The sequence below is a fragment of the Macrobrachium nipponense genome, chromosome 34 (genome assembly GCF_015104395.2).
Source record: "Macrobrachium nipponense isolate FS-2020 chromosome 34, ASM1510439v2, whole genome shotgun sequence".
Taxonomy (NCBI): domain Eukaryota; kingdom Metazoa; phylum Arthropoda; class Malacostraca; order Decapoda; family Palaemonidae; genus Macrobrachium; species Macrobrachium nipponense.
In genome coordinates, this window is record NC_061095.1 from 13310978 (window position 1) to 13321855 (window position 10878).

The 10878-nt window shown below is 41.3% G+C and overlaps 1 protein-coding gene across 1 annotated transcript; it reads right to left on the reverse strand.

Moving 5' to 3' along the window:
* Positions 1–1673: 1673 nt before the first annotated feature.
* Positions 1674–6333, reverse strand: LOC135207773 (dynein regulatory complex protein 9-like). The gene is made up of 2 exons (XM_064239598.1): positions 6174–6333; positions 1674–2524 (listed from the first exon to the last, which is right to left on the reverse strand). The coding sequence occupies exons 1-2, from the start codon at positions 6331–6333 to the stop codon at positions 1674–1676; spliced, it is 1011 nt and encodes a 336-aa protein (XP_064095668.1).
* Between the last annotated feature and the right edge of the window lie 4545 nt (positions 6334–10878).

The following is a 10878-nucleotide window of genomic DNA, read 5'->3' on the forward strand; positions in this document are numbered from 1 at the left end:
TTATCAGCAACTTATCATCCATCCACGAATGGTGAAGCAGAAAGATTTGTTCAAACTTTCAAACATAATATGAAGTGTAGACAAGCAAATTCTGGTAATGTAGCATCTCACATTGCAAAGTTCCTATTATCCTATAGAACAACCGTGCATAATACTACGGTGTAACACATTCTTATTTTGTTGATGGGGAGGAGGATCGGAATAAGTTAGATCTAATGTATCCAAGCTTACAGAGTCAGTTAGAACAGAAAGGTTATGATCAAGTAAAAAAACTTCCCAATGTAAGACATTTCGCTCCTTCAGGTTATGTCATGGTAAGGTCATACAACACACCAGAAAAATGGGTACAAGGAGAAATTGTCAGAAGATAGGTAATTTACATTATGATGTAATGTCGGTGGAAAGATTGTAAAACGTCCATGTTGATCATTTGTTGCAGTCATTTGTTACAAACAATACAGAAGTACAAGTTTTCAAACAATACCTCAGGACTTAAATAACTCAGATGTGCAAACTGCTCACCAAGATGTTCAAAATCATGCAACAGCTCAGAACACACCTATAGTACTCCCTACAGAATGAGTAGAGGAAAACCTCCTGAAATATTAGATTTGTAAATGTGAGGAACAGTTGTTTCTTAGTCACAGGTAAAGGGGGAGGAGACTGTTATGTATGCAAGACGTTATGTAACGAACGCGGGAAAATCTTAGCTCCGCAGACACGTTCAGTTCAGAGCTATTGCACTGTGTTGCTTAATGCGTAAATGTTATAAGTATAACCAATTATTATTGTGTTAGTATCGAGTCCGACACAGAGGCTTCGATCTTATAAATTCTACCTCATGTATGCAGGATATGATTCCTTATTGTGTATAGAGCGTCGATGCTCATATGTTTGTTATGATTCTATTATATACGCTTATTGTATTTTGTATATTCAACTACCCGCCTTCTTCAATGTAGTTTTAGCCAATAAACACCAGCAAGAAGATATTGCTTTATTATCGCCCTTCATCCCGGAACCTCTGCGACGAGAAATGGAATATTACATCCATACTAAAACCATCTTTCCCTCTACCTACAGGTAAGAGTGAAGAATTGTCGTATGGGTCATATAACTAAAGCAGACCCAAAATAATGACGACAAAACACATGCAGGATAGATATTATTTCGATCACTGTTTATAACATGTATATCTAACATATTTGTCGTCCTTTGTGGATCTTAAAGGTTTTGTATGAATCTCTTGGATATTTTTTAGCGGGTAATCACGTAGGCATTCATAGGGGTTGACCTTTATGGTGATCTTATTTTCGTCCAAGTAGCTAATAATAATAATAATAATAGGAGCTAAAATAATTTAATTTTAAGCAAATATTAATCGTGCAGGTATCCTTGCTTCATCTAAAAGTGGTTGTGATAAAAAATAAAATAAATACAGTTTTGAAAATAATGCAAAATGACACATGTAGTGCGGGAAGAAAAGACCTTTGAAAGGTTTAAGGAAGCAACTTTTCAGTTTTTTTGTTTTATTGTTATGCAGTACAAAATGTTGAAACGTCCCTTACCAGTAAATGTTATTGCTTAGGATAAGCCAAGGAAGTTGTAAAAGTATAAATATTCATTTTCATTTATTTCTGCCTGAATGTTTTTTTTTTATTAAAGTTTGAGTGTCACTTTAATTTATGCTCAGTCTCACACCACTGAATGCTTGATAATATATGTAATGATAAGTTCATCATCGATCGTCTCACTTTATTTCGAATGTTTTTTTTATATATAAATATTTTTTTTCCATTTTTTTTCAACTCATGAACACGAATTTCACATTTTTTCGATTTCTTCTTCTTTCTGAGCCCCGAACTCATTCCTTTTCGAACCATGTACCCTCGCCACCACGCTTGTATTTTGGCAGCCGCCTTGAATTCCCTCTCGGCCTCTTCTCTCTTCAACCTCTCGACCTCTTGCTCGGCCTCGTACACGCTAACGACCACCCAGTACTCCTGGTACTTCTTCTCCAGGTCTTCCAGCTCCTTCTTCTTACTCTGGACTTCAGCCTTCCAGGCACTGACCTCTTCCTTCTTGGCGTCGGTGTCCACCTGGAACGTCTCGTCCCACTCGGCCGACTTGGCCTCCAATTTCGCGCAGCACTCCTTCAGGAAGGCCGTCAGGGCGTCGTGGACCCTGATCTCCTGCGGGATCTCCCTGCCCACCCGGGCGATCTGCTTGCAGATGCGCTCCTCCTCCTGCTCGACCCGAAACTGCAGGTTCTCGACCCGAGCCTTGGCTATCTTGTTCTCGTAGTTCTCCCTCTTGGGGTTGGTGTCCGTGAGCTTCTCGATGTCCGCCCTCAGCTCGGCTATCTCCTCGTCCTTCGCCTGCATGAGCTTCTGCGTGTCCTGCCTGATGGCGCGTAGTTCCCTCTGCAGCATCTGCAGCTTGTTGCTCTTCTCGAAGTACTTGGCCTTCCATTTCTCCCCTTGGAAGAGGGCGATGAAGTCGGCCTTGCTCTGCGCACGTCCTTCTGCGTTGCGATGTAATTTTCCAGGGGGAGACGAACGTAGTTTTCTCTCTCAGCTCGTCGATAAGTCGAGCAGCACCTTCTCGATGCAGTCGAGGTCGTCGTGGATTTTTCGGAGGGCCAGGGTGTCCGAATGCTCGTCATTTTCCTCCTCCTCCTCCAGGTCGGTGTCGTCTATCGAAACTTCTGTTTTGAAGGGACGTCGTGGTAGTAACTCCCGCAGGAGACGGACGCTGAGAGCCGACTTCTTCACTATTTCACTCAAGTCTGTTGCTATTTTGGGGTTGAGGGTGTGTTCTTCGACAGCTGTTTCGACGGTAGTTAAGACGGCATCATTGATTTTGTACATTGTTTACACATTTCCGCCTCCAATGTCATTCATACGACTCTACTCGAGCGGACGTTGCTATGGTAACGAGTGAGCATAATTTCCATTTTCTTTGTTTGAAATACTTATAGAAAATGTGTGCACTATAAATTATAGGTAAACTAAGATCGATGTTGTACTTCGTGTTACGCCTTCTCTCTCTCTCTCTCTCTCTCAAATTACAGATCATCGTACATACGTGTAAGCAGGTTGAGACATACTAGGACCAGTTGATTCCTTTAATGTACATGAGTTGATTACAGATCAAGGGATGAGCGGGAACTGACTTGTCTTTTCCCGAACCCCGTGCAAAGAGATACACATAACAGGGAAAACATATCGTACCTCAAATGGAACATTCCTACACCTCCCCTTTAAGATCAAAGCTCCCCATTCAAAGCAAACATAGTATATTTAAAACATAAGTATAGATTTCTCCTTTTAGTTGCAAAAATAATAAACTGGTAAAGGTAGTAACATATGAAGTAAAGGGAATTCAGCTATAATAAAGATAGTCCTTCGGACACAGCGCTGGAACATACATAAATGGTAACATGACAAGAGGAACACTTATTAAACCCAAATAATCAGGATTAAAGTATATGCACAAAACTTGACATGTTTAGGGGATATTTATTAAACACAACTAAAATGAATTACTCTGTAATATAATCATCGTGCCATTGCGGGGGACGACGTACCCTAGTGCTACTTCTTTCCTGGGTGGGTACTGGGCCAGCCTCCCCCGAGCGGTGGGAGTAGGTTCTCCCTCAGGTGGTGTGGGTGGTAGGGATCTCAAATGCTTGCGATTTCTGTCGAAATTCTTCCACTCCCGTCTAACCTTATGCGATATTGGCGGTATCTATTCTTTTCAATACCACCCCGCTTCTATTCCAGGCTCGTGTAGTCACATCCTGGATAGCTACCCTCTCCCCTATTTGTAGGGGGGAAAGATCCTTGGCTTTCTCATTATACTTGGATGATATTCGTTGTTCAACAACGCTTCTTTCCCTCTCTCTTGCGGACAAGGTTTCCGACCAATGCTCGGTGACGAAATGATAACTTTTTAACATTGGCACCGAATCTCGAAGTTGGCGACCCATGGCCAGCTGTGCAGGAGACTTATCTATAACCACGTAATGGTGTATTTTCTATACTGCAATATCGCCCTGAGCTACCTTGTCATGTCTAGCCCTCCATCAGGTAGAGTATTGCCATTAATGTTCGTTTGGCGGTGCGCACAGCAGCTTCCTGCCCGCCCGTTGGTACTGGGGGTAGTGAGCAGACGACACTCTCATAGATACCCCCCACTTACCAAAGAAATGTCTCATTTCCATGCTCGTTAGATTCGTGCCCTCGTCCACTGATATTTCTTCAGGTGCTCCCCACCACTGCAATGAAAATATCTTCTAAAAACTGGGATCAATCTCGCGGATGTAGTTCCGTTAGCGAAGAAATAAATTTCCATCCATCCAGTCCGTTCAGATCGGCGTAGACCATATACTGCCTCCCTGCTACTTGAAATAAATCTGCAACAGTTCTCTGAAACGGATATTCGGGAGGGGGAGTGTATATAATACTTTCCCTTTGTTGCGAAGGTGCCGCAACGTTGCAATCATGACACTGTGCCCTATAATTTGCCAAGTCAACCTCAATCCCAGGCCAATAAACTGCCTGTCGTGCTCTTCTGATCATGGAGTCAGTGATTGATGACCTGAATGTAAATTGGTTGCAATGCGTAAACGTAGTGCCTCCGGAACTACCAGACGAACATGCCCCTCGTCATATGCATATGTGACTAATCCTTCAATGACACTCAGCCTATCACGTACATTGAAAAAAAAGGTTTTAGGCAGGGCTCCACTTGAGACCTTGACGACGGCCAACCCTCTTCGCTGACACGTCGCTGCAATAGTAAAATAATCAGGATCCTTCTCTGCTTCCCCCCTCCATGGTAGCCCAGTCCATAGTAATGACGTCATCTCCACCAGCGATGATGTCATGGAGGCAATACAAACTTCGTTCATAAGTTCCTCCTCTTCTTCGTCTTTGACGGTAGTTTCACTGCGAATCACTGGGTATCTTGATAACGTATCGGCTGCCGAATTCTTCTTCCCCGGCAAATATCTTATGGTAAAAACTATATTGCATAGTTTTCTCCTTCAACCTTAGTAGTCTCGGGTTTGCAATGTCTTTTAGGCTCCTATCCCCAAAGAGTTTTACCAAAGGTCTATGGTCCGTGATTAAAATGAAATTCGGGCATCCCAATAAAAACAATCTCGATTTCCTAAGGCACCATACTACTGCAGCCGCTTCCCCCTCAATGACGGCATAGCCGGCCTCCACCTCCGTCAGGTGCCTGCTGCCACATAATGCCAGTTTCCATCCCCCCTTACAACAAAAAGGGTCATTGAGATCCTCGCAATTGCAATATTGTTGCAATATAACAAATCCCATTCCTTCTCTGCACCAATCGGTAAAACAACAGCAGTGCCCTTGTCTTATCATAATATGTCAGTCCGTCGCCCAACATCTTGCAAATGCTGTCCCGGGCTGCAACAAAACTGTTTTGAAGGCGTTGGTCCCAATAAACTTTCCGATGGGGGGGATTTCTTGAGAAGATCCCTGAATGGTTCCATTACCGGTGCTACAGCCACGAAAGGTGCAATTTGGTTCACAAGTCCAAACCAAGATCTTATATCCCGTGATAGTTGGGCTTGCAGGCATGGGGAAGTTCTTAATGGCACTCATACGCTCATTAGAAGGTCTATAATTATCCCATCAAGTTCGTACCCACAAACTCTACCTGTCTTTGACAAAATCGGAATTTATCCGGATTCAGCGTAATACCATTACCTCCACATAATTGCAAAAATCATAAGTATGCCAAAAGGCTCCCTCAACACTGTCGTCATATAACAACACGTCATCTATGCACTTGTACTTTCGTGTACATCAATAATAACGTCATCGAACCTTTTCGTGTATGCATCGGGGCCGCGCAATGACCCATAGGTGTTCGACAATACTGGTATCTCCCCCATGGTGTAATAAACGTTGGCAACTGTCGGCTCTCCTCATCTAATGGCACCTGGTGGAATCCGGCATAGGCATCAACTACAGTCTTATATGTACGAAGTGGCACACCCGAGACCATGTCAAAAGGAGCACATGTGTGATGCGTTTCTCGTTTGCAATTCTTATTCAGCTCTTGATAGTCCACGGTCCTCCGTGGTTTACCATTTTTCTTTGCTACCACTACCATCCTTGCACACCAGTCCGTACCTGTACCAGCAGGGACCTCCCTAATTACTCCTAATTTGACATCTTCGTCGAGCTGAGCCTTAACATCGGCCTCCCAATGCTTAGGAACTGGTATAGGTGTATGACACGCATAGGGGATGGCACCTTCCCTCAGGTGAATGTGGTGAGGGGCTCCTTTCATCATCGGCAGAGGGTTTCTTGAAACGTTGAACGTAGTCTTCGCAAACTTGCAGTAGCCAGTCCCTCAGCCTAGGGACATTCTCCTCCGTGGCAGCGTATGGCATCTCGCGCTGACGACCACCACCCCCTACCCGTGTGAGAACGTTTCTTCAGGCGTTTGGCGGGGGTTAGTCGACGCAGAGGGTTTCCGAGTGACGTCATTCACGGTAGCGACAGTATGATGGGGAAAACTTTGTATGGCACTAGACCTAGTGATTTACGACACTCCTAAACCAAAGACATATAAAAACGGGTAGCACCTTGCACAACGATAACACTAGTGCTCACTGATTTATCACCCAATTCTATTAGCATATCAACAGACCCATATATTCTCAATGACTTCTCCCCTGCGTGATTTACAATGACATTACACCGAGAGAGATTAGGTACCTTCAAACCCAATTTTGGTAACAAATCTACCCCTACTATACACACTTCTGCCCCAGTGTCTGGAACAGCCTCAACGACGACACACTCACATGAAAACTCATGCTTAACTTTATTTTCACCATCGGCAGTTTTCCCCACTGCCGCACATAGGCCTACCTGGCGATTGTCCGCAGGTGGATAGGCAACAGTGCATGACGTAACAGACGCGTCCACAATAGGCGCCGTTTTGGCGGGCTGTTGCCCCCCTTGACACAGAATTTAGCAAAGTGCCCCACAATACCACACTGAAAACAATTAACATTATCAGCAGGACATTTTCCCTGCCAATGAGAACGACCACCACTTTTACACCTGGTATCTGACTTACTGTTACCAGTAGGTTTCAAGCTACTACGGCCACGGCCGTGTCCCTTGTCACTATTATTAGACCTATAGCTAGCATAATTTTACTTTCACCTTCTAACCCACTTTCAACTAGGCCTAAGCCTATCTCATCCCTTTTACCAAACTAGCTACGTTTGCCCTGCCACACGAAGCGCTAATACTATTCTTTTCTGCAGATTCATAAATTTCACATTTACGTAACAATTTCTGCACAGTATTGAAAACCTCATGATCCTGTAGGATCTTGCTTAAGTCCCACATTGCTTAAACCACTTGTTATCCGCTGAACTAACACAAAATCATTCAGATCAGCTCGGACAATGGGGACACTTAAACCCACAATCTAAGGCCAATTGTTGGCACCTATGCACAAAAGATTTCGCGGTTTCTTGATCGCCTTGTTGCGCTGAGAAAAACTTGTCCCATGCCACTGCCTTATTCACAGACTTCGTCGTGATCTCCTCCAGTCTGTCGAATGCCTCAGAGGTCGTTAATGAGTTCCACTGAACCTCTGAGTGCGTTGCATCTATAGTCATCCTTAACTTCTCATCGCAGTTTAACCGGATACTGATAAGTGCTTCTCTCCTGAGACGTTTCCTAAGGCCAGCCAATCACTCATAGAGCGACAACCATTCTCGAAAACTGCTTTGTGTCATCTCATAGCTACACTTCTCAGGCACATCGCCTAACACCTGCCGATGCTGAACCATGTGGTCTTCCTTGTGCCATGAGGCCAACCAAAGCCTGTAACAAGTCCTGTCCCTCGTGGTGCCGGCGTGCCGGTGTGCATTCCTGCTTGCAGTGCCCCTGGGGGAACGTCTTGCTGTGCCCATGGGTGTGTTGTGATGGCCTCGTCTCAGCATCTTGTAGGTCCTGCTTTGGAACGAGAATCACTGCGCCATGTAAGCAGGTTGAGACATACTCAGGACCAGTTGATTCCTTTAATGTACATGAGTTGATTACAGATCAAGGATGAGCGGGAACTGACTTGTCTTTTCCCGAACCCCGTGCAAAGAGATACACATAACAGGGAAAACATATCGTACCTCAAATGGAACATTCCTACAATACGAATTTTTCTTCTCTGAACATGTATGGCTTAGAAACATTCAAAATACTGAAAGCCATAACAAAAGTAGGGAAACTAGAACTGGGGAGTTACAACAGATCCCATTGTGGGAACTTCTTTACGTACAGGATATGTGAAACGTTGAATAAACTGCCACCAGAAGTTGCAAACAGCAAGTGTGGAAGAGTTTAAAAGAAAGCTAGACAAAATCATTAGGACACTGTGGATGAATAGGACAACCTGCTCCTAGAGATAAGTGAGCACACGATGTCTCCTCGGATGGACTAACAAGTCTTTGAGACATCCTAGTCCTTGTAACTCCTCTCCTCTCTCTCTCTCTCTCTCTCTCTCTCTCTCTCTCTCTCTCTCTCTCTCTCTCTGTCGACGTGGGTAATATTAGATTTAATTAAAAGATAACGCCTTTGGGTAATCGAGTTGTCGAGACAACATTATTGCAGTCCAACTGCTCCTGAGAGTCGGAGCGATGTACACATTTACCTCCTGCACCCCTGAGGGGCTCTTTTGCTGTTTCTGTACTTATACTGTTAATTTGTTGGTTTACTTATTTGTTTATTTATTTACTTATCAATTTATTTGCTTGTATGTAAAACAATGGGAATGGATAGTTTTTCTGTATATATATAGTATTATATATATATATATATATATATATATATATATAATGTAGTTTGGAATGCAATTATAATTGTAGTAATATGATTACTTCACATCAGAACTTGTGTATCATAGTATGAAATGTTTATTTCTGTGTTCAGATTTCCCAAATTTAAAGATAACATGCCTTAAGTGATCTATTTTTCATTTTGAAGTACGTAAGACACACAGGGAGTGAAAGCTCATAAGCCTTTTAAGAGAGTCGTATTCCCACTTTGAGAATGCCTTAGCTAGGTGATTTCTTTATCGGCGCAAAACAAGCGTAAGACCCCCCAAGCCGCAATGTTATCCAGCCCCTTGTAAATAGACTAGGTAAGCGTATTTGTTCTTATCGCGGTAGGTCCTGTGAATGGAACAAGAGAACCTTATTCATAGCCATTCCTATAGAGATGACGTAATATGTTTTCGCCTTCGACTATAGACTAATAGCGATACGCTTATGGGTGAGAGCAAGTCGCTTTGAGACAGAGCGGCGTGCGTTATAGTCTCTCTCTCTCTCTCTTAGAATCTCTCTCTCTCTCTCGCCCGCTCGCTCGCGAGGCTGTTCAGTAACTTAACGTAACGAGCTGGTCACTCATTTTTATATAATTCTTAGTAATATATGTGTTGTTTGTAGGATCTGAACATAGTATTGCATTTATTGGTTTTTGTGAAGGCGCAAGAAAAAGAAAATAGTGAAAAAGTGTAAAACCAATTTGTAACAGGCCTTTTGATTGAGCTGCAGCTGTGTATAAGGTATTTTTACAAATGTTGTGAAGTGCACTTCGGGTTTTTAATTAATTTCTAAACATTTATCTTTTGCTTTGTTCTTTTCACATTTTTATATGCTTAATGTGTGTACTGTCAATGCTTTAATTGTTTTCATATTATGCATTATGTTTTTCTGCATTGTCTTTATTTTGTTTAATTAGTTTGAATAATATTCTATTGTGTAAATTTTGAATCTTACATTTGTGAATTAACTTGCATTTATTTAAATTTAATTTCAAATTTAATTATTGTTTCATGATTAAATTTAATTTCAAATTTAATTATTGCTTTATGATTTAATTTAATTAAATTTTCTTGAATAAACGCTTTTGTTTAAATTTTGCTTTATAATTTAATTCAAGAATTAATTAAACTTTTGTTTTCAAGTAATAACAATTTCCCTGAGATTGTGAATTTCACTTATAAATTTTGAATTTAGAAATAAATTTTTATATTTAAAATTTATATGAGTATTTCATTATAACCCCAGTATATAGCTATTAAAGATTGCATTTTATTTTGTTTAGGTAGAAATATAGAGTGATAATTGTGACGTTTCCCACAAATAAAACAATCAGGGAAATACTTAAATTTGAATTTGCACGAGTGATGCCCTTTAATTAAGATTGCCTCACACATATTTTAATGAACTTAGACTGATTGTTTTCTTGACTGTTCAGTTAGAAAAAAGGGATCACTCTTACCTTTAGAGTATTCAGTCGTTTAGTATTTGTGATGAAGGGTCAGATTGTCTGTCTGGTAGTGAGGTAAGTAACAACCAGGTACTTGAATGAACTGTGCCCTAAGTACAAAGGGTGACCCAGACCCAGGAATAAAAGGGTCTCTTGTATTAGCAAGTACAAATGGTAAGTGTAGTAACCAGATACTTGGCAATTTGGGTTAACAAATATTAATGGTGTCCAGACACAGATCTTTGACTATTTCATGCACCAAGTATTAATGGTATCCAGACCCAGATACTCTACGCCACTTCGTCACAATATATATATATATATATATATATATTATATATATATATATATATTATATATCTATATATATATAAAGAAAAACTATCCATTCCATTGTTATTTTACATACAAGCAAAATAAATTTATATGTATATATATATATATATATATATATATATATATATATATATATATATATATATATATATATATGGTAAGGGGGAATGTACAGACTCATCATATTTAACTTCCCATGGAGACAGAG

What these genes read in the sequence shown, in the direction of transcription:
- LOC135207773 (XM_064239598.1), bottom strand. Translation starts at nt 6,333, where the DNA reads ATGAAAGGAGCCCCTCACCACATTCACCTGAGGGAAGGTGCCATCCCC. An exon ending in GGAGGTCCCTGCTGGTACAG is followed by an intron (nt 2,525 to 6,173) that starts GTACGGACTGGT and finishes ATCGCAACGCAG; the next exon opens with AAGGACGTGCGCAGAGCAAG.